Source organism: Rhinolophus sinicus, chromosome 10 (genome assembly GCF_057876585.1).
Source record: "Rhinolophus sinicus isolate RSI-liver-muscle chromosome 10, RSI-T2T, whole genome shotgun sequence".
In the NCBI taxonomy this organism is placed as follows: domain Eukaryota; kingdom Metazoa; phylum Chordata; class Mammalia; order Chiroptera; family Rhinolophidae; genus Rhinolophus; species Rhinolophus sinicus.
In genome coordinates this window covers 14,316,068-14,338,591 of record NC_142510.1, presented here as the reverse complement: position 1 = coordinate 14,338,591, position 22,524 = coordinate 14,316,068, and the positions used below count along the sequence as shown (strand labels likewise).

The 22,524-nt window shown below is 51.5% G+C and overlaps 1 protein-coding gene and 1 long non-coding RNA gene across 2 annotated transcripts; one reads left to right on the top strand and one right to left on the bottom strand.

The window, feature by feature from the left end:
- Window positions 1-402: 402 nt before the first annotated feature.
- LOC109439413 (uncharacterized) lies at window positions 403-11,892 on the bottom strand. The gene is made up of 3 exons (XR_002136498.3): window positions 11,704-11,892; window positions 10,008-10,057; window positions 403-9,379 (listed from the first exon to the last, which is right to left on the bottom strand). It is a non-coding gene; the product is annotated as an uncharacterized LOC109439413 (long non-coding RNA).
- A 24-nt stretch (window positions 11,893-11,916) lies between these two features.
- On the top strand, window positions 11,917-16,516 carry LOC109439412 (brain-specific serine protease 4-like). Its single transcript, XM_019719719.3, has 6 exons — window positions 11,917-12,130; window positions 12,919-12,945; window positions 13,413-13,584; window positions 13,825-14,102; window positions 15,224-15,381; window positions 16,035-16,516. Exons 1-6 carry the CDS (start codon window positions 12,049-12,051, stop codon window positions 16,278-16,280), a joined length of 963 nt encoding a protein of 320 aa, XP_019575278.1. The 5' UTR covers window positions 11,917-12,048; the 3' UTR covers window positions 16,281-16,516.
- Window positions 16,517-22,524: the final 6,008 nt, after the last annotated feature.

The following is a 22,524-nucleotide window of genomic DNA, read 5'->3' as shown; positions in this document are numbered from 1 at the left end:
TACCAACCTGTAGTTGACATTCAGTTTGGCCCTATCAGCATCCTAGCTGAAAATCTGCAGACTTGGGGGAGTTTGGGGGTACCAGGTGTGGGACAAGTGGAGGTTGGCAGTACAGCCCTGTGCAGGGCAGGCATGAGAGAGGGGCAGATTCTGATCAGGTGAGTCCACTCTGGGCACTCCCAAGCCGTGGCACCAGAAGGCTGGGGTCTCCTGGTGAGCTGAGCTCTCCCAGGGAAGCCTTGGCTCCCTGGGGCTCCTGAACCTTGGGGCAGTGCCTTCCCGTGGAGCTTTGCTAGGTTTTCAGGGCCTCCCATCTTTCAGACTTGGGGAAATCCTTCCCCCTTCCTCTTCCTAGCTGAGGCATTTCCTGTCTCCTCTCTCTTCAAACCTGTGCCTTACTCTTTCACAACAGACCTTGATGCCACGTTAAGCCTTGAGACAAGTCATTAGTAACTGGAAAACTAGTTCTCCTTTCCTCAAGGGCAAGAAAGACCGAACCTTCAAACCCTGTCAGGATACAAGGGAAAATGTTTTCATTCTATTTTTCTATGGTAAAGAAAGGGAAGAAAAATCATTATACAACTTCAGAAAAGTTTAAAAATTTTTTTTTTTTTAGAAAAAAGGATAGTTTTATGATACATACCAAGACCTGTAAATAAATTTATGACTTTTGACTTAACAATTTCCCTACGAGGAATGTAACTTGAGGAAATAATCAGACATTTTTTTTCAAAGATTTATGAACAATATTGTTTATTGAAGCATTATGTACAACAATAAAAAGAACAAATGTCCAGTATCAGAGGGTATGGCCTTCTGGTAAATTAAATAATAGCATATTATAATATAGTATGATTAATAATATAATATGATTAATGAGCATGTTGTGAGTGAATAATTTACTGACATTGAAAGATACTAAAACATTTAAAAAACATGAAAATAATGTACTAGTATGATCCCAATATTATAAAAAGGAAAAAATATGTAATCTGTAACTTGTTTTATTAATTAAGTAAAAATTTGTAAACTGTTTCATTTAATTAATTGAGTCAACAAAACTGGGGGACCATTGTATACCAAGCACTGAGGATATAATAGTAAGCTGTTAAAAGTATAATTTCCAAAAAGGTAAAAAAGCATAACTTTCAAATAAATATAAAATGGGCATGTGTCAAAGATTTTAACTCATTTGAATGAGGAAGCCAGCAAGATGTTAAACGGCTAAAAAGGGAATCTGAAGAAAAGACATATAGTAAATGGGAAATCAGGAACGCTGAAATCAATTTGCAGATGGATGCAAAGCTGGTCAGTGTCACACAGAGCAAGAAAATGTAATGTTTGGGGTGGCCGGTTAGCTCAGTTGGTGAGAACGTGGTGCTGATAACACCAAGGTTGCCAGTTCAATCCCCACATGGGCCACTGTGAGCTTCACTCTCTTTAAAAAATAAAAAAATTTAAAAAAGTGTAATGTTTGGAATCATCTTTTCTGCGAAATGGAAGGGGAAAATGTACTTGTAAAAGAGCCTAGTTGAAGACCTTTGTCTTCACACACACAAAGACCCCCAAGGAACCATAGCTCCGAAGGATCAGACAAGGGTCAGATTCCTTTGAAAGGGCATTCAGTTACCTTCTTTGCCCATTTCAAACTCTTCCACAATTATCCCTAACAAGCACAAAAGGTTCCTATCCTCAGGGAACTTACAGGTTAGTAAGCCAGTTTATAAACAAGACACGTAACTTCAATGAAAGAAATATACAGGCTACCCTTAAAAGATAATTTTCACAAAGGTAAAATTATGACTTTTCTAAGGTCATCTCAAAGATTTTACTATTTATCAATTAAGGAAGGAACCAGTAGGATAGTACAACTTGTTCAAAAGAGGACCCAGAGCACCACACATTTATGGTCAGATGAGGAATGTCGAAATGAATTTTGCCAACTGATGCAAACTGGCAAAACTGCATAGGGGGGATGTGATTTTCTTTTCTAGGAACAAGAATTCTTTTCATTACTATGAGTTTTCTGCCGACTAACTTCTGCCTCTATAGGCTTATAGAGTTATGAAATAGTCTAATCAGACAAATTACACACCCCTGTAGGATCAGATAACCCCTGGAGGTTGCAGCATTCCATTGGAAGGATATTTGGTAATCTCATTTGCCCATTTTAAATCTTCCACACTTTTCCCTACAGGGCTGAGAAAAAGAGAAACAGAATGGGTGTCACTTAAACTAAGACCTAAGAGAAGGTGCCAACTCTGAAGATGGGGTTAAGTAAGACCTTCAGACAGATGGAATAGCACATGCAGGGGCCCTGAGATAGCAAAGGGCTGAGAGGAAACAGAGGACAAGCGTGGCTGGATAGGAATGAGCTAGGGAGAGAGGTCAGCACGGGGGCAGGTAATGCAAAGCCTGGAAGGAGGGGCAAGGAGTTTGGATCTCCTAAGGGCAGCAGGCACCTTTAGAGTTTTCACCTGGGAAGTGCCGTGATCTGATATTTGTTTTGTTAAACATCTCTGTTTGCTGTGGGAGAAGAAACTGGAAGGGGGAGCAGGGGACCATCGGGAGGCTGTTCCAGTGTCCGGAGCAGAGCTGATGGACTTTTGTACCTGGATCTTTCCACTTGTTCTAGGCTGGAAACCATGTCTTTTTTTTTTTTTAATTGGGGAATATTGGGGAACAGTGTGTTTTTCTAGGGCCCATTAGTCCAAGTCGTTGTCCTTCAATCTAGTTGTGGAGGGCGCAGCTCAGCTCCAAGTCCAGTTGCCATTTTCAGTCTTTAGTTGCAGGGGGCACAGCCCACCATCCCATGTGGGAATCGAACCAGCAACCCTGTTGTTCAGAGCTCGCGCTCTAACCAACTGAGCCATCTGGCCGCCCCAGGAAACCATGTCTTGCTGATGGATTTGTGTGAAATAATAAGAAATATTGTTGCATCAGCCTTAGCCTATCGATAGTAATGCTGTTGGCTACGGATGCCTGAGGCACTTGCCTGGGGCCCATACTCCTTGTGGGAGGCCCCACGGACATGTTGTCAGCCATTGCGGTTCTTACTGGGATTGCAAGATGCACCTCAGCAACAACCACGTGAAGTGGGGGAAGTCTCATAGCACTGAGTCCTTAACCCGCAGGGTCTGCATGAAGACTAGTTCGTGTCTGAATTTAATTAAGTCGCAGGATTCTCGGTGTCCACAGAGAATTGGAGAATTGCTTGGTGTGGAAAACCCCACACATCTGGTATTAAAAGTGTTCTGTGTATACAGAGTTTTTCCTTTTCAGTTGGATATAGGTGGGAGGAAAATGGTGACTCTCAGCCTTCTGGCTTGAGGACTGGGGTGCATGTGGTCCCATTTTCTGAGATGGGGGCCTGGGTGGTACGGTCTGAATTCAAGAGAATCTCAAGTTTCCCTGTTTGAAATGCCTGTTGGGAGTTCAAGTTTCCAGCATCCAGACTATGGCTTCAAGGAACAGCTGAGGGATGGAAGGGGTGACTTTTGTCTCCCCCAGGCTCTCTGGGGCTCGCCTTCCCTAGGCTGCCAGCACAGAGGGGTGTCTCAATCCCAGCTGCTGACTGACCCCCCCATGCACATGTGCCTCTCACCCCAGAGCTCTGTCTTCCTGGCTGGAGAAACCTCCACACTCTGATTTACCCAGAAGCCATTCATTAGCAGTAATTAGCACAGTCACTCATTTCCCTGGAGGGATGAGTGGGGAGGAGGAACGTGGTTGGAGGTGGCTCTCCACCCTGCGGGGGAGGCTGGAGCTGGTTTCTCCATGCTTCCTCTCTGCAGCCAGCATGACAGCATGACGTGGCTGCCCAGGTCACCTGGGGGGGCTGAGTCACACGATCAGTAGGTCCCCTCAAAGGCAGGGCCAGGAGGACCTGCAAATCCCAGCTCTACATCCAGCTCACCTCTGGAACTGAATTGGGGCCCCTCATTCTGCACCTACCCCCAGACATAGCTAATCCTGTGCAGTCAGTCACTTCCTCTCCGTGAGCCCTTGGCAATGACCTTTGACCTCACCACTCTGAGGTCCTGCCCTCAGTCTTCGAGTCACTGATTTGTCACCAGGAGTGCTGGAAACTGCTCAGCCCAGCAACGGGTACCCAGCGAGTCAGCTCACCCAGCTCACCCATTTCCCTCTTTCCTTCCCAGTTCACCTCTTATCACCAGCAGTCTGCTCTGAGCCCTTCCCAGCCTGGAGCTCCCTTTCTGCTTCCTGGTCAGGGAGGAAGCACAATCCTGCCAGACTGATTTCTCATTGTTGGGCGAGAGTAGAAGTTCTTGTTGGTCCTAGGTAGGAGGGAGAGACGTATGCGTGACTATTGGAGTCTGGCTTCAGAATATGCTGGTCAGGGCTGCCGGAAGGCTCAGTTGGTTAGAGTGCGAGCTCTTAAAAACAAGGTTGCCCGTTGGATTCCCACATGGGCCAGTGAACTACACCCTCCACAGCTAGATTGAAAACAACGGCTTGAGCTTGGAGCTGAGCCAACGGTGGGTGGTCAGTTGGCTCAGTGGTTGGAGTGCAGAGCTCGTAACTTCAAGATCTCTGTTTCGAGTCCCACATGGGCCAGTGAGCTGGGCCCTCCACAACTAGATTGAAAAAAGAAAAAACAAGGACTTGACTTGGAGCTGAGCTGCGCCCCCCCCCCCCCAACTAGTTTGAAAAACAATGACTTGACATCCTGGAAAACCACACTGTTCCCCAATATTCCCCAATAAAAAAGAAAAAGAATATGCTGGTCAATATTGCACAGTGGGCTATCGGGAGGAAAGAAAACCTGTTTTATAGCATTTGCTGATTTTCATGGTATAAATTGTTCCATTATGCATGGCTGATTTCAACATACTAATGTGATGTCAAACGCTTGGAAAATTCCTGAAAACTTAACAATCAGCTCTTGCTAGCTAGTAAGAGCCGCATTAACACATCCCCTTAATAAACATGTTATTTTAAGGGTAAACAGACAAAGTAACGGGCTCCAAGCTCACATGTGATCAGTTGGATTAGCCTGACACAAGGAGAAAATTCTCGTGGAGGTGGTGGTGGGGGGCTTTTTCCATCAACCGGAAAAAGCCGCATGTAGACTGGGAAGTAGGGAGTGGGAGTGAGGGATTCTGACCCCTAGAGGGGACAGTCCAGTGACATTTCTGTAGGAAGACTAACCACTTCCCTCCCTGAACAGTCTCATTCCAGGCTCATGGGGTATTTTTCCAGGAGAACAATAGGAGTGAATGGGGAAAATGGGATTAACTCTAAGAATTCCATTGTACAGCCAACTTTTCTGAAGGAGGAAAAGGTTGCGAACAAAACCTAAGAGAGTGCTCTAAGCCATGGAAGGAAAACTGAACGACGCTGCCATAGTGAAAGATTTAGACCAGCAAGGGACGGAGGGGCAGGCGTAAGTGCAGCTTAAAAAAAAAAAAAAAAAAAATGCCTGAAGGTCTTAGTGGACCACAAGAACTAACAGTGCTCTATATTCCAAGAAGACATTAGCCAGAATGAAGATACATGGTGTCATATAATTAACACCGGAACCCTAGAAGTCCAACCTTCAAAGAGTCAGACAGTAGGGAGCTCTGCATTTAGAAAGTTTGGGGTTGAGGAAGGTACTGGGGAGGAGGGATCCCTAAGACTAGAGAAAGAAACGCTGGGCAAGGAGAGGACGCTCAACTTCCATTTTAAAGTAGTGTTAAGAGGACAGGCAATGCTTTTATAAGATGGAGAAAATTTTATTTTGCAGAATTTTAAGTAAGGATGTGGGGTGGGAGATAGATGCCTGACCACACAGCCCAGGCTTGGAGAGCTGGAAGATCCGGGGAAAGGATTCAGTGTTATGTGCAATGTCAGGCTAGGTTTCTTATAGAGGGGAGGAGACAGAGCTTTGGGGCCAGGACTGGGATGGGTAGAACTAAGAAGACCTTGAGGAGCCCAGCAGACCTGGAGGAGCCAGAGGAAAATGTGAGGTCTGTGGCATGCGGGCCGTGGGGAGGGCTCTGAGTGGGACCTGGGACCTGCGACATGGGGCGTGGTTGGAACCAAGGTTGACCCAAGTCTCCAAGAGGCAGGGAGCCCCCTAGTGACATCTGATTCCCAGGACAGTTCAGGCGTATGGTTAGACAGGAGGAAGGATGTCCCTGTGGGAAGGTGACAAAATGCCAGACCCTCAGCATGTCCTCTAATGTCCCCAGTATCAGCCAGGGCAGGCTCCTCAAAACCATTAGTACCCCAGAAAACCTTGCCTGCAGAGAGCCCAGCCCAGCTAGTTGCTCAATCTGCACTCAACCTTGCAAGACCGCCCACTAGCCCTTCCTTCACAACTGAGCAGCCCTTTTGCAGGTGGTCACGACAGGCGTGGCAGTGGGGGATCATGGCAGATCCCCTTCACTGACGGATAAACTGAGACCCAGGTTGGAGGAAGGAGCTACTGTTTACGTGGCTCCTCTGGAGGGATCTGCTCACGCTGGGAGCTTAAATTGAGTCATCTCAAGAGGGAATGGGGCATCTGTTCTGTCCCAGGCCCTGCCCTCCAAGAACAGGAAATGCCTGAGGACCCAGGGCACTGGCCAGTGTCACGGAGTGGGAGTGGGTGGGCGGGGCTGCGCTGCAATCAGGGCCACTCAGCCAGCGGAACCCAGCGTTGCCACAGCTTCGAACATCCATGAAAAGATGGACATTCAGATTTTTCCCCCCATTTTTTAACTTTCAGTAAAGTGTACATAAGATTTACCATTTGAACCGTGTTTAAGTGTACATTTCAGCGGCATTAAGTACATTCACGCTGTTGTGCAACCACCGCCACGCCCACTCATCTTCTCAGGCTGGAACCCTGTCCCCATTAAACACCAGCTCCTCCCTCCCTCCCTTCTGTCTGCATGAGTTTGACGACTCTGGTCAAACATCTGTAAGTGGAATCGCACAGTATTTTTCCTTCTGTGTCTGGTCTCTTTCACTGAGCATGTTTTTGAGGTTCATCCATGTTCTAGCAAATGTCAGTACTTCATTCTTTTTTATGGCTTAATAATATTCCATTGTATGGATGGACCACGTTTTGTGTATCCATTTGTCTATAGACACTTGGGTTGTTCCCATGTTTTGGCTGTTACGAGTAATGCTGCTGTGAACATCCATGTACAAATATCTGTTTGAGCAAGGGCTCAATCAGATACTTGTATACTTACGTTCACAGCAGCATTAGTTAAAATTCATATATATATATATATATATATATATACACATATATATAATTTTTTAAATTTTTATTGGGGAATATTGGGGAACAGTGTGCTTCTCCAGGGCCCATCAGCTCCAAGTCGTTGTCCTTCAATCTAGTTGTGGAGGGCGCAGCTCAGCTCCAAGTCCAGTTGCCATTTTCAATCTTTAGTTGCAGGGGGCACAGCCCACCATCCCATGCGGGAATTGAACTGGCAACCCTGCTGTCAAGAGATCGCGCTCTAACCTACTGAGCCCTCGGCTGCCCCCATATACCTTATTTTAAATGTGTGTTTGCCCAATTTAAAAAAAACAAACAACACTGCAGGTCTAACAAAACCCACTGGAGTTGAGATTCAACAGCTGGTTTGCAGCTCTGATCTCGGAACACATGGCTAGAACCAAGAGGAAAGGGGCTCCTGAAGGCCAAGCGACTTACCTGGAGTTCAAGGTGGGCTCACACCCAGGCTTACAACATCATGGAGGACTCCCCCTCCCCAGCTCAGAGAGACCAAGCCTCTCCCTGCAGAAAATGGCTTGAAATCTCCAGCCAAGGCCAGAATATCATGAAAATCTAAGCCACCGAGGAGGGAGCAGTCCCATGCTGCCATCACTCTCCGCTGGGTTTCTCTCAGGCCCCACACGGCTCATCAGATCCTCTCTCTTGGGAGATCAGAGGACAACTGAAGGCCTTAGAGATCACAGCATCCTGGGCTTCTACCTTCCGCTTTCCCCAAATTTCCAACAATGGAAGCTTGGGCGTGCAGCACCTTGTCACCTTCTCTCCCATCTCCCATGATTCCGGACAGAGGCTCTGCCTGGGGTGACCAGCCATCCCAGTTTGCCTAGGACTGTCCCAGGCAATTACCTGCCTGGGACAGCGTATTACCTGCCTTGCTCACTGGCACCTGCCCATCCATGTCTCTCCATCTCCATGGCCACCTGAGGAGTCCCTGACTCGGGCTCACCTCGCATGACTCTGTGTCCCACCTGTCTCCTCCCTCCCCTTCCTGTGCCTCTGATCCAGGTGTTATCCCAGCAGCCCTTGCTGCTCCCCCTGCCCGTAAGCAAAGGCTCCTCTACATGGGTGGGCCCACAAGGGCGGCCTCTGTCCCGAGCTGGCTGGTTTCTCACCCTGGAGCACTCTCTTCTCCTAGTATCCCCGACTTGTCCTTTGGAGCCCGGCTCAAGCAGAGCCAGCCCCCCTTAGCCCCTGTGCCTCTGCTTTGCCATGACTCCAATCCACCAGTCCCACCCACACGAGCCGTTCCTGGGGCTGCAATAATGAACGAGAGCACCCACAACTCTTACCCGCTCTCCTGCAAGTCTCGGCTCAAAAGTGAGCAGTGCCCTGGACTCCTGATAGAAGATTGCAACCCCTCACCGCCCCCCTCCCCACCTCCTGTTCCCCTCTTCCTGTCCTAACCCCCTTCTTGCTTTGTTTTTCCCCAGAGCCTTTACCACCTGTCAATCTAAATGATTTACTATGTTGATTCTGTTTACTCCAGCGTCCCTGCCATGAGGGCAGGATAGTTCATGGTTTGTTCACTGCTGTATCTCCAGCTCGTAGGGCAGTGCCTGGCATGCAATAGGTGCTCGGTCGGTTTTGGATGATGATGAATGGATACCCCTGTTCAGATCTCTGCCCTGACCCCAGTGCCCACGTCTGAAATGCCTCCGGTGAGTCACTTCTCTGGGTGAAGCACTGCCAGTTCCAGCTGCTGTTCCATGTAAGGCCTCAGCACCCTGTCTTGTCATCCAGACCTCTCTTCGAAATCATTGGTAGCCCTGGCAGGGACATGGTGGAATGGATGGCAGGGTGGACGGCCCATCCATCTCATGCCCAGGTGAAGAAATGCCCAGCCAGGGTGCCCCATGATTGTCCAGCATATGGTAGACAACATTTTGTTGAATGGCTGTTGAATCATACTAGGGTCTCTACTCCCTGGGAACTGGGGAGCCAGTCTCTGGGGCCCCTGCCCGGGCCTTGTGCCAGGAAGTCTTCAATGGCTGCTCAGGACTTCCTCTGGCTCCCACCGGGCTTGCTCCTTGTGGCTCTCTTCCTGGCCACCCCATCTCAAGGACAGAAACATCTCGGGGTACATGCCTGCCCCTGGGGTCATCTGGGAAGTGATCCAGGTCTCATGAAAGACAGGAAAATCTGGAACAAAGAGGAAACTAGAGAGGCAGGAGGCAGGAGCCGTCAGTTCCCAGTGGATTCCTGCTGACTCCCCTCTTCCACACTCATTTATTCATTCAACAAACATCCACTGAGGTTCAGCACGCACGAGGCACCAACCTAGAACCCGAGGATCCATGGGGAGCCTCCTCACACTGTGCTTCCCCTCAAGGGGTTGCAGCATACAGCACCCGACTTCAGGGTGGCCCTTCAGAATCTGTGCCCACCGCCACCCCTTTCCCAACACCCCCTTTCCAGTCCCAGGGCCTCTGTGCCCACTCTGTGACACCTCACTGTCATTACTGGTTCAACTGCCTCCCACCCCCGGGAGACACGTGTTGCCTGAGGATAGGACCTGTGTCTTATTCACCACTGTGCCTCGGTGCCCAGCACAAAGTCTGGCATACAGCAAGCGCCCAATAAATGCTTGTCACATGAGCCGGGGAGGCCCACCACCTCAGTTTGAGGAAGGGAGTGTGTTGAGGGAGAATGAGGGGTATAGGTATAGAGGCAGACCCAGGAGAGAGGGCAGGTAAGGAAGGGCGCCCTCCCCCCACCTAGGGCATTTCTACTCAGCGGCTCAGGGGACCCCATGGAAATTGCCCCTCACCTGACGATTCTGTGTGGGTGTTTTCCTGCAGTCCCTCTTTCCCCTCAGTCCTAGGACAGAGAATAATGCATCAGCTGGGGGCCCATACATGGCTTGTCTTTGGGTGCGCTGGGATGGGGACTGGCCCCTGCAATTTAACCTGAGTTAATCCTGCCTCCTAACAGAAGCAACACCAGTAAAACACACAATAATCCTTTTTGGTACTGACAGTCCCAGGGGAGGCTATCTGTTTCTGATTTCGGAATCCTGCCACCACAGAACCCCTAACAGCCCAAAGAGGTATGCAGCACGGGCGTCCACCCCTGGGGCAGCCTCTGGGGGTAGAACATGTTGATCAAGCTGGGGTCTGCCTAGCAGGGAGTGCACTGAGGACCTGCCTATAGCAGCCCCCAGCCCTTCCCAGCGCTCTGTCCCTCTGTGCCCCAGCCCCAGACTCACCCGCACTCACTCGCCCTCTCCTTCAAGCATTTGTGCCTGGTCCCCCCTCTGCTGACCCTCATCCCCACCGTCTCTGCAGGGCCAACTCCAACTTGCTCTCCTTGCCTCTATTTCAAGGTCCTTCTTTTTTGGGAAGCCTTCACTGGCACCCCCCACTGGGGTCAGGTGCCTTCTCTGGACCCCTGAGGCCCTCACCCACCCTCACATAGGACCCCCGGTGACAATTATCCATCCACTGGACTGAACTCCCTCAGGCTCCACTGAGTCTAACCCAGTCCCCTGTCCCCAGGCTCAGGGTTCAAATCCGGCCTCCACCACTCACCAGCTGGGAGACCTTGGGCAAATCATTAACCTCCCTAAGTGGCCTCAGTTTCCTCATCTGCAGAATGGGATAATGACAAGGGAATTTGAGGATTAAATGAGGCGAAGCCTGGTGCACTAAAAACTCCCTCAGTTGTTACTGTTATTTCTCTTGCCCCCTCCACAGGCATAGCAAAGGCCTAGCTCCAGTTTCTTTGATTAAATGAAAGAAGGGACAAAGATACATGTCTGTCTCTGAGGAGGAAGAAGCTTGCTCCTCCTGCTTGGGGTCGGGGTGTGGAAGAGAGCAAGCACTGGGTCAGGAAAGACCTGCCTTCAGGGTTGGGGTTGGGGGGGTTCCAGGATCAGGAGGGCAGGCTCCTGGGGGAGGAGACGCACCTCAGGTCCAACGCCTGACCTGGGCTCCCCCCGTAATCGCAGCCCTCTTGCCCTTTTACCCCCTATGAGGAGATCCCAGGAGTTCAGAGGCCAGGTTGGGATGTGGGAGAACCAGCCCCCCAGTCCTTCCCAGGCAGTCTTGTCAATCACAACCATCCGAGCACCTGGCTGGCCTCTCCTGGCTTCTCCAGAGTCTAGGTAAAGGGTGAGTTGTTGGGTTTCCAAGTGACACAGCTCACAGGAAGGTGGCCCCATGACAGGCAGCCACTGTGGGCCTGATTCACAGCTCTCCAGTAAATGGATTAACAGGATACCCAAGCCCTGGGCTGGGCACGTGTCTTAAGTCTTGGAGGCAGGAGCAGTTATTGAGCCTCTGGGCAGCCCCATTGCCAGCCCCCATCTCCCCAAGCCCTGGGGCATCCCCGAGATTTCCTCTGCTGTGGACCCAGGCCCTCTGTCTGAGCGCCTGCCCTTTCCCACCTGGATCCCATCCTTTCAAGCTGTGGGGACCTTTCTCTTCCCCCCCTTCAATGTAAGGCCACACCCCAGGTCCCCTCACCTGCTCCTCCAGAGGCCAGATCCTGGACCCACAGCCAGAGCTGGGGGTGGGGCTAGCTTCCTTAGCCCCATATCCAGATCCTGAGTCCATTGGTCCAGACCTGAAGCAGGGGTCCCAGTTAGAGCCCCCTACTTCCTGTAACGGCTCATTTCCTCCCAGCAGCCCCACCCCCTTGGGTGACCTACAGCCCCAGGTGGCAGGGACTGAGCCACTCACTGGGGGGACTGGTCCGACTGCATTCCGCCTCCTGGATAAAACCTGGGGTGACCTGCAGGGAACTCTGAACACTCCTGGCAGCCAGCGGCCAGAGCAGCTTGTCTGGCTGTAACCCCACCCCCACCTGCCATGCTCATTTCCAGACACCCCCCAGCCCGGGGTGGGGGCTGGCTCAGGATCTTAACCTCCCTGCTGCTTCTGGCTTCTACTGGTGAGTCCTGAGGACCTGCTGTCCCCTTCCCTCTTCTCCTCCTTCCATCTCTGCCCCTACAGGATCACCCCGTACCACCTCTCGACTCAGCCGCCTTCCCTCCTGGTCCTGCTTGCATTCTCTTTGCTTCCTTTGCTTGTGTTCTCTCTCTTTCTCTTTCTCCTCTCTCCTGCTATTTGACTGCTCTGTTCGTCACTGTTCTCCAAGGCCACAAGGATGAAATGAAACACTGCTGGGAGGCACAGGACTCACAGCTTCAGCTCTGGTGGTTATTAGTGATCAAATTCATCACTGTCACCATCTCCTTCCCGCCTGTCTCTTTGATCTCCTGGGGCAGCAGCATCCAGGCTTTGGGCTTGGGGGTATTTGGTGGGGGGGTGTCTCAGGTCACTGACTCAGGTCTGGTGGAGGAAACCCGAGAGTGTCAGGCATGTACCCCCCCCTTACCCTCAGTGAGAGAACGCCCCAGGAGTTGGTCCCTTGTCCACCAGCAGGTAGGATGGATCCTGGGCACAAGCTGGACAGGAAGCTGGTGGGAGGGCTAAAGCTCCGTTTATAGTGAGGGCATGAGGCTTCTGCCTGCCCTATCCAAGCTCCAGGCAATGCCTCACCTTGGGAGGCCTGGAGGGGCCTGGCAATGAGACTGGGTAGGGAGGGTCACTGGGCACCGAGTGGGGTGCCCCTCTTCGCTGGACACTGGAGGCTCCTCCCCTCTGGACACTGTGGCCTCATCTTCACTGGGCACTGGGATCTCCACTGGCCTGACCCTTTCTTTTTCTTGTCCTCAGCCACCCTCAATGCTGTCAAGACGCCTGGTGAGTAGGAGCCACCCTGAGGGGAGGGGGGACGGATGAAGCCTGAAGGGGAGGGCGGTTTGTGTGTCAGGAACAGGTCAGAAGGGGGCAGTGGGGCAAGAGGGGGGAAAGAAGCTGGAGGGCAGGCAGGAAATGAGGCCCAGAGAGCGAGCAGAGACTGGGATGTGGAAGAGAGAGGCCCGACTGCACCCAGAGCCCAGGAGGGTGCGTGGTCCAGAAGGTAAAAGGAAAAGAGTTGTGGGCAAGCTTGAGGACCAAGAGTAGGGGGAAAGCTCAGCCAGAGTGGAGGCAGAGGAAGGACAGGGCGGGGAAGAAAAAGCAAGGGAGGGGGTGCCTGCAGGGTAGGAGGGCACAGGGAGAGGCGTGGAGCACAAGCCTAACTATTTGAGGTGGGCGAAGGGAAGATGGAAGGGGACGAGGACTGTGCCACCAAGGGGATAACACAAACTGAAACCGTCCTCTGCCAGCCCCCCCAGACTGTGGGAAGCCCCAGCAGCTGAACCGGATTGTGGGTGGTGAGGACAGCGCAGACTCCGAGTGGCCCTGGGTTGTGAGCATCCAGAAGAACGGAACCCACCACTGTGCTGGCTCCCTGCTCACCAACCGCTGGGTGGTCACTGCTGCCCACTGTTTCAAGGGGTATGACAGCCAGTCTCCTCCACTTGAGTCCCTGGCTTCCTGCCCCAGACCCAGGTTCTTCCCACTGCCAGGCCCTGGCCCAGTCTGGGGCCCCTCAGGAGGGACCCTGCTCCTGCCAAAAAGCCTCTTTTGCTTTCGTGGGGCGTTCCTGTGCATGCCGTTCCCCAGACACCCCTCCCAGGCTCTTCCTGGCTACCCATGGTTCCTGGCTGACCCCGTCCCCTTCCCTCTTCCTCCTAGCACTCTGAACAAGCCACTCCAGTTTTCTGTGCTGCTGGGCATCTGGCAGCTGGCGAACCCTGGCCAGCGGTCCCAGCAGGTGGGCATCTCCTGGGTGTACCCCCACCCTGTGTACTCCTGGAAGGAGGGCTCCCGTGCTGACATTGCCCTGGTGCGCCTCGAGCACCCCATCCAGTTCTCTGAGCGAATCCTGCCCATCTGCCTGCCTGATTATTCCGTCCATCTCCCTCCGAACACCAACTGCTGGATTGCAGGCTGGGGCAGTGTCCATGATGGAGGTGTGCTTCTCCACCATCAGGTGGTTGGGGATGGATGGGGACAGACCATGGCGGGCACTCAGAGACACAGGTGCCATAGGCAGCAAAATGGAGAGACCAGAGGCATAGCATGACAGAGAAAGATGAAAAGATGGGCTGCAATCCAGAGATGTGACATCACAGAAGCCTAGGTGGACAATTTTAGGTCATTTCTAGTTACAGAGTACCTCTGGCTGTGCTCTGAGGCAACAACAGCCAGTTCAACAAAGCTATTACATGATCTACAAATGGCTAAATGGAGGCAGACAGGGGGCCAAGAGAATATGATGAATATGAAAACAGCCCTAAGAGTCCAAAGTGGGAATAGGCGCCCCTGGTGGCAGAATGCCATAATTGCAGGCAAAATTCCCAGGAGAAAATAGTTTCCACTACTGTAAAATATAATTCTCAAACTAAGCCTGGAGGTTTGGAAAACATCATCTAGACACACAAAGCAGATTAGAAAAAGTAAGGCAGTGAGTCAGAAAAAGATAGATACATAGGTAGATAAATAGATAAGAGAGAGAGACACCAAGGAAGGACAAAATGTAAGAAAAATGGGACTTTAACCAGATTCCAGAAGACTTAAGAGAAATGACACCAGTCATTTGACACCGGGCAAACTGATTCTGAGGTTGCAGCCAGCCTCCCCGTGGCCCTTCTTAGGGGCTCCTGTGAGAACTGGAATTGTCGAGTGAGGAGGGTCCACAATCCCCTCAGCCCAGGCTGTGGAGCGATTCCTGAAGCCTTGATGACATTCAACACTGACTGGTTATTTATTGAACACTTCATCTGCAGCAGTCCCCGTGCTGGAGGGAGTTATGCCTGAGACAGGACAAGCCTGGACCATAGGTTCTAAACATTTTGTGGGCATCCGAGTGCTTGGTAATGATTCAGAGCTTCCAGATACGCGTTCATTCTTGGAGTCAGTAGGTCCAGAGGTGGAGGCCTGGAATTTGGGTTTTCCACAAATAACTTGGGAGAACCTGACAGAGCTGACCCATTAGCCTTGGAGCAGCGCCCTGGAGGGGACTGGGAGAGAGAATTGAGGAGGCAACCAGGGGGGAGCTTCCCAAGCCTGACTCTCTCCTCTCTACTCCCAGTGCCCCTGTCCCAACCTCAGACGCTGCAGAAGCTGAAGGTTCCCATCATTGACCCGGAAATCTGTGGCCGCTTGTATTGGCGGGGAGCTGGACAGGAAGCCATCACCGAGGACATGCTGTGTGCCGGCTACCTGGAAGGGGAGCGGGATGCCTGTCTGGTGAGCACCCCACCTTCTTCCCAGCCCTGCCCCACTGAGCTCCATCACCACTGGCTGGGCCTCTCCCAGAATCATCTGTGACCTGCAGTCCCCCTAGATGCCTTTGGAACTGGCCTGGGCTCAGCTACTCATCCTTCCATTCATACAGCCAATGTATACTGAGTATGTCAGGTGTCCAGACCCCACTCTCAGGGAGTCTGCATTCTCCTAAGGGGTGTGTGTGTGGGAGTCCCATGTCCTGGTCTCCAGGACAAGCTACAATGCCCTCCCTGTGGTGGAGGATGGTAGGATAAGGTGATGATCAAAGCCTGGGCGTGGACATTGTACTTGTTACGATTCTTACTCTGCTGCCGGTGGTTGCCAGTTGGGGCAAGTCATTTCTTCTTTCTGAGCTTCAGTTTTCCTACCTGTCAAACAAATAATACTCCCTGCCCCACCTGTGAGAGAGGTCTCACACCGAGTGCTTGTCGCCAGAAGTGAGCCCGGAAGGTGTGTCCCCGGTCCTCCCGGCCTGGGTGGAGTTTGCATGCCACGACCTCCGGGATGGAGAAATGCCCCTCGCCAAAGGGAACCGTCTGCCACCCGCTGTGTCGGGTCCTGGGCTCTGCCCACTCCCTGCCCCACGTGACTCCCTAACGTGCCCTCCTCCGCAGGGCGACTCTGGAGGCCCCTTGATGTGCCAGGTTGAGGACACCTGGCTGCTGGCGGGGATCATCAGCTGGGGCGAGGGCTGTGCAGAGCGCAACCGGCCGGGCGTCTATATCAGCCTGACCGCCCATCGCTCCTGGGTGCAGAGGATCGTGCAAGGCGTGCAGTTCCGTGGACACTCTCGGGGGAGACCGCCGACCGAGTTAGGGATCGGCGAACACAGAGCGGCGCGGGGAGCCTCAGTTGCCTGACCACGTGATTTCCTCCAGTGTAAATAAGCCATCTACCTCTGGGTGGCGCCCGCGTGCCGGCGCCGGGTCGCCTCCGCTGGGAGGCCCCGCCCTAGCCCCGCCCCCGGGCTCCGGCTCCACCTCTGGGGCCCGGAGAGCCTTTGTGTATATACATGTTAATAATTTTTACAGTTATTTCTAACCCTGCTCGCCAATCTTATTTATTCCCCCAATTTCAATAAATTATTTATTCCTTAGTTTCTGTTTTTCCCCTTGTGTATGGGGACATTGGGAAGCCCGGGTCCACTTGGGGTTAAAATGGGGGCAGGCAGGGGTCCTGTCCACCTGGGGTTCAACATCCTGACCCCTGTCCTTGGCACTGTCCTTCCATGGAGAGAAGGCAGGAGGCCCCGCGGCCTGGCAGACCCAGCTCTGCCACTTGAAAGGCCCCTGGGGGATATGGGAGCTGCAGGGCCCTGCCAGTTGGGTTTGTGAAACAGGACTGGCTGAGAGAAACCATCCTGGGTGTCTTCCCCCCTCCCCTTACGCTCAGAGCCCGGTCTCCTGGATTTGGGCTGAGGCGGCCTCCACACCCCAAGGAGATGACTCAGGAGTGACTCACTGCTGGTTTTGTGAATCCTCCCTGCGGAGGAAGGATCACAACAATGAGACAGCAAGGCCGGCTTGAGTCACCTGCCTGTGCCCACAGTGGGGGAGGAGAGCCAAGTCCCAGGCCGCAAGGGGCCACCAGGCTTCCTGCACTGCAGGGGACCCAGCTAACACTCTTTCCCCCAGGAAGGCCTTTCCTACTGCCCACCCTTCTGCAGCCTCCCGGGCCTGTCCCCTTCCTCCTCCCCAGTCAGACCCCCACATCTGGAACCCTGTCCTAGCCTACTTGGGCTTCCTGGAAATAGTTCATGCAAAAGTGATTCATTCTAAAGCAAAATCAAGAAAACAACTAGGTCTAGTGGTACTAAAAGAGAGATGTATTTCCAAACGAAACTGGTCAGGGAAGTGAGTTTTTAAGAAGGTAGTGGCAGGTTTTTGTGTTTTGGTATCCTTTATTGGGAGTACTGTTGTAAAACATTTGTTTATATTGTTTTGATTACCTTTAGGTTATTACCAGATCACAGTAAATGCTGAGGGGTTGGTTTTATTAAAAAACAAACAAACAAACAAACAAGCAAACACTAAACTGGCCTCCTGCTCACGTGGGAAACAGCCTGGGGAGCGAGTGGGTGGCTCAGGTAAGAGGCGACTCTTGGGGCTTCCCCTTTATGACCTAGTCCCCTGTTTACCTGTCACTCTATCTCTCGTCACCTCACCCTCCTCTCTTGCTTTCAATCCCCCCAACCTCATTTGCTACCCCTGCCCCTCCCTCAATTTCCCCCTCTGTCCTGCAGGCTCTCCTGCTCCTTGAAACCCCACCTTCTATCCCTAAGTGCCCTGTCCATCATTTCTTCTCCTCCCTGGATCCCTCCTTCTGTCCCCCTTTCTGTCCCTCAGTTTCTCCCATGCCTGTCTGTTTATAATCCCACCCTATCCCTCCCCTTCAAGACAGAAGCCCCTGAGAAAGCAATGCCTAGAAACATCTGCTGGGGCAGAAAAGTCGCCCCATAAATGGCAGGACACTCCTGGGTGAGGTGGGTTTTCTCTGAGTTGAGTGATCAGCCTCCAGGGAGCCCCTGAGCCCAAGGGAACCCTACTGCCCTCTTCAAGGAGCCTGAGGGACAGGCTGGGCCTGGAGTGGGAACTGGTTTCTGACTCCAAAGTGCAACAGGATGTCCAATGATGCCCCCTCTCCAATCGGGGGTAGAAATGTAGTCAGCCCAGTCCCAGCAGGGTCCACATCAGGACCACAGAGCCCCTTTGTCCTTGCTTGGAGGCGGGCCCAGGAAGACACCCCAAACCTAGGCCTCTCTAGGTGGGAAGGCCTCACTGCCTTAGTTTCACAAACACCACCTGCCTCTAGAGGCTGCAGATGGAGACCCTTGGGCCTGCCCAGCTGTCTCCTTCAGGGGAAGTCCCACGGAGCTCAGTGGGAAGGGGGCCAGTATGCCCATCCTGAGCTCCCAGGCAGATGTCTCCATTCACCTTCCAATCTCCTGGGACCTCCCCCACAGAACAGCTTTTTGTAGAGTCCTCCTTACCTCCCCAAGGGCAGGGGTGGAGACCATCTGGCCACAGTAACAACTGTCATTAAGCAGAAACTGCCTTAGCTTCGGGCTGTGTGGTCTGGCTGTGGCTCCTTCACACACACCTTCCTCAAATCTTTAACCCCTGAGGAGACTTTCCCTTTCATGCCTGGGACCTCCCAACTCTTCTCCACTCTGTGTTCAGAACAAGTGTGAAAAAACACACAGTTAACGCCACCCCACCCCCCACCCCCCCACCCTGACTTCCCCGAGGTGGCAGACTCCTTTGGTTGGCGAAGTCAACACCCATTCTAACCCCCATCCCTTGCTCCCTCCACATTAGAGGCTGGAAAATGAAATGCCCACTCCCACAACCTCCAGCACGGTCACAAGAGCCTATGAGACTGAGTGTTGGCCAATGAGATGGAAGTGGATGTCTGATGGGTCGTTTCTTGAGCAGGATTTTTTTATGATAAAAGAGACATATTCAGCTGGCATGATCCTTTCCCACCTTCTTCCTTCTTCTAGTCTTGGATGCAGGGGAAGAGCTAAACTCAAGAGGTTACACACTGTATGATTCCATTTTTATGACGCTGTGGAGAAGGCAAAACTATAGGGACAGAGAACAGATAGTGGTTGCCAGAAGCTGGGATGGAGGAAGGATTGACCACAAACGGGGCACGGGGAATTTTTTGCAGTGATGGACCTGGTTCTGTATGTTCATTGAGGTGGCAGCTACATGATTCTATGCATTTGTCAAAACTTTACAGAACTATACATGAAACATTCAAATTTTACTGTGTGAAAACTACACCTCCATAAACCTGATTTTAAAAAGCCAACAATAGGGCCGGCCCGGTGGCTCAGGCGGTTAGAGCTCCGTGCTCCTAACTCCGAAGGCTGCCGGTTCGATTCCCACATGGGCCAGTGGGCTCCCAACCACAAGGCTGCCAGTTCAATTCCTCGAGTCCCGCAAGGGATGGTGGGCAGCAGCCCCTGCAACTAAGATTGAACACGGCACCTGGAGCTGAGCTGCCTCCCGGATGGCTCAGTTGTTGGTTGAAACGTGGGCTCTCAACCACAAGGTTGCCAGTTCAATTCCTCGACTCCCGCAAGGGATGGTGGGCAGCGCCCCCTGCAACTAAAATTGAACATGGCACCTTGAGCTGAGCTGCAGCTGAGCTGCCGCTGAGCTCCGGGATGGCTCAGTTGGTGGACCTGGAGCTGAGCTGCGCCCTCCACAACTAAGACTGAAAGAACAACAACTTGAAGCTGAACAGAACCCTCCACAACTAAGATTGAAAGGACAACAACTTGACTTGGAGAAAAGTCCTGAAAGTGCACACTGTTCCCCAATAAAGTCCTGTTCCCCTTCTCCAATAAAATCTTTAAAAAAAAAAAAAAAAAAAGCCAACAATACAAAAATATAAAGTTCTCCTTGACTCCTTTCTTTCTCTCCGTCTCTAAATTCAAGCCATCAGCAAATTCTGTTTGTTCTTTTCTTTTCTTTTTTTTTTATTATATATGTTTTTTGTTTGTTTGTTTGTTTGTTTTTTAACAGGACTTTTATTGGGGAATAGTGTGCACTTTCAGGACTTTTTTTCTCCAAGTCAAGTTGTTGTCCTTTTCAATCTTAGTTGTGGAGGGTTCTGTTCAGCTTCAAGTTGTTGTTCTTCCAGTCTTAGTTGTGGAGGGCGCAGCTCAGCTCCAGGTCCAGTTGCCGTTGCTAGTTGCAGGGGGCACAGCCCACCATCCCTTGTGGGAGTCGAACCGTCAACCTTGTGGTTGAGAGGACGCGCTCCAACCAACTGAGCCATCCGGGAGCTCAGCGGCAGCTCAGCTCAAGGTGCCATGTTCAATTTTAGTTGCAGGGGGCGCTGCCCACCATCCCTTGCGGGACTCGAGGAATTGAACTGGCAACCTTGTGGTTGGGAGCCCACTGGCCCATGTGGGAATCAAACCGGCACCCTTCGGAGTTAAGAGCACAGAGCTCTAACCGCCTGAGCCACCGGGCTGGCCCTGTTGGTTTTTTTCTATCTGCAAATTATGTCCAAATCTGGCCACTTCTTCCCATGCTGGCCCAAGCCACATTCCTGTTTATTTTGGATTTCTATAATAGACTCCTACCTGGTCCCTGGCTTCTGCTATTGTTCCCACCAGTCTATTCTCAGCACAACAACCAGAGTGAATCTCTTAAAACCTAAGTCATGTCATGTCATTCTTCTATTCAAAACCCTCTAATGGCTCCTCTCTTTACTCAGAGGAAATGACGTAATCTTTCTGGCCTCCTTTCTCACTTCTCCCCTCCTTGTTCCCAGTGCTCCAGCCCCACTTGCTTCCAGCTATATTCTGGAACACAACAGGTTTGCTCCTGCCTCAGGGCCTTTGCACTTGCAGTTTCCTCTTCCCCACATGACTGCATGGCTCACTCCCTCACTTCCTACAGATCTCTGCTCAAATGTCAACATGTTGCCAAACTGTTTACAAGAGCAGTGCCCACCGCCTCCCTTCTTGCTTCTTGTTTTCTCTCTTTCCAGGACATTGATTACATGTAACATACTATATTTTTCTGGTTCTTTGTTTAGTGTCGGCTCACAAACACACACAACTAGAAGGTAAGCCTCTGTCCCTGGATTTGTCATCTTCTGTTCTTACTGTCTGTTTATTAGACTATCTTTCCCAAGAAATATTCTGATATTAGGGGTTAGACCTTTTATCCATCTCGGTATAGTCAGTGTCCAGAAAATGGGTCTGGCAAAATAGCAGATGTTATAAATGTTTCATGAGTTATGGAGTATGATCTACTTCATCAGTTTGGTGGACAATGTGGACATATCTCTTTTGTTTCTCTAACGAATAACTCAAGTACCACGTTCTCTCATTAGCAGAAGTCCATTCTCTCTTGAGACTGCGCCTACTCTGTCCATGAATTGTACAAAACTCCTAGGGGTTTACTTGGTCCAAAGGGACCAGTCCTCAATCCTTTAATTAAGTTTCGTTGCTTGGGTCAAGGTCAAATGGTAATGTTGATGAACGGGGGCCCCCACAGTCTGACAGACCAACCTCCATGCCATCCCATGCCCTGGTGATGCTCTTGCTCACCCAGCTCCCTGCTGGCCCCTGCCTTGGTGCCCTACATGTGGGACCTAACGCTGCAGGTCTTGAAGGTCATACTCAGAGGGCCAGTCATCATTTCCCAGAGCAGAGGGCCTGAGTGGCCATGTTCAAAGGGCTTCTGGCCTCAGCCACATGCTATGCTGTCATGCAGGGTCTTATACGGGGTCTTAGCTCCCGCTCCCCACATAAGAACGAAGGACATGGTGAGGCCAAAAAGGAACACCCACGGAGCCATGGATAGGGGAGTCAGACCACTATAGTCTCGCTGGCGGATGGGTTGGAGACACAGGAAGCAGGAGCCACACAATCTGCAACCTGCCGTCCACTTTTCTGCCAACCGACCCCACTTGCTAACTGCAATCTGTGCCTGCTAGCTCTGCCACGGCAGTTATATCAGTGGCTAATGGCTAACCGGTAACAGCTGATGCCCAACTAGTCACAGCTGATGGTCATCTGCTACCCGAGCCAGCACCTTTCCATGTGAGGCCGAGAGCCTGGAAACTGCTGTCTGGGACTCTGTCCCCGCATGTGCTCGAGCCCTTAGATAGTAGGATCACCTGGGGTTACTTCCTGCTAATGGGTCCAGCTGGGACTGTCCCAGTTCATCAGGGAAATTCTAATGATATCAAACCTCACTAAATTTGACTTTCATGACTGGTCTCCTAACTGTATTTTATTCACCTATTTTATGCTTCATTCACCATTGGGTTTTACTCCCGGTTCTTGTATGTTTCTCCAATTGGTAGATTTTACATTCAATCCTTTTAGTTACTTTAAGTTTCCCACATGTGAGTAACATCTTTCACATTTTCTATTCTGTGATGATATGAGCTCCAGAAAGTGCTACTGCTATTTACCTATGCTGGCACTATTTGTCACCTAGCCTGTGTATCACGTGCATCATGGTGTACGGCTAAGAGGTACTGCGTTTAATCCACATACCAGGAAGTAGTGACCACTTCACTGGGGATCCCATAAGGGCTGGAAGGACAGAGTTCCTTTTAGACTTGCTG

What these genes read in the sequence shown, in the direction of transcription:
- LOC109439412 (XM_019719719.3), top strand. Translation starts at nt 12,049, where the DNA reads ATGCTCATTTCCAGACACCCCCCAGCCCGGGGTGGGGGCTGGCTCAGG. An exon ending in CAATGCTGTCAAGACGCCTG is followed by an intron (nt 12,946 to 13,412) that starts GTGAGTAGGAGC and finishes GTCCTCTGCCAG; the next exon opens with CCCCCCCAGACTGTGGGAAG. An exon ending in GGGCAGTGTCCATGATGGAG is followed by an intron (nt 14,103 to 15,223) that starts GTGTGCTTCTCC and finishes CTCTACTCCCAG; the next exon opens with TGCCCCTGTCCCAACCTCAG.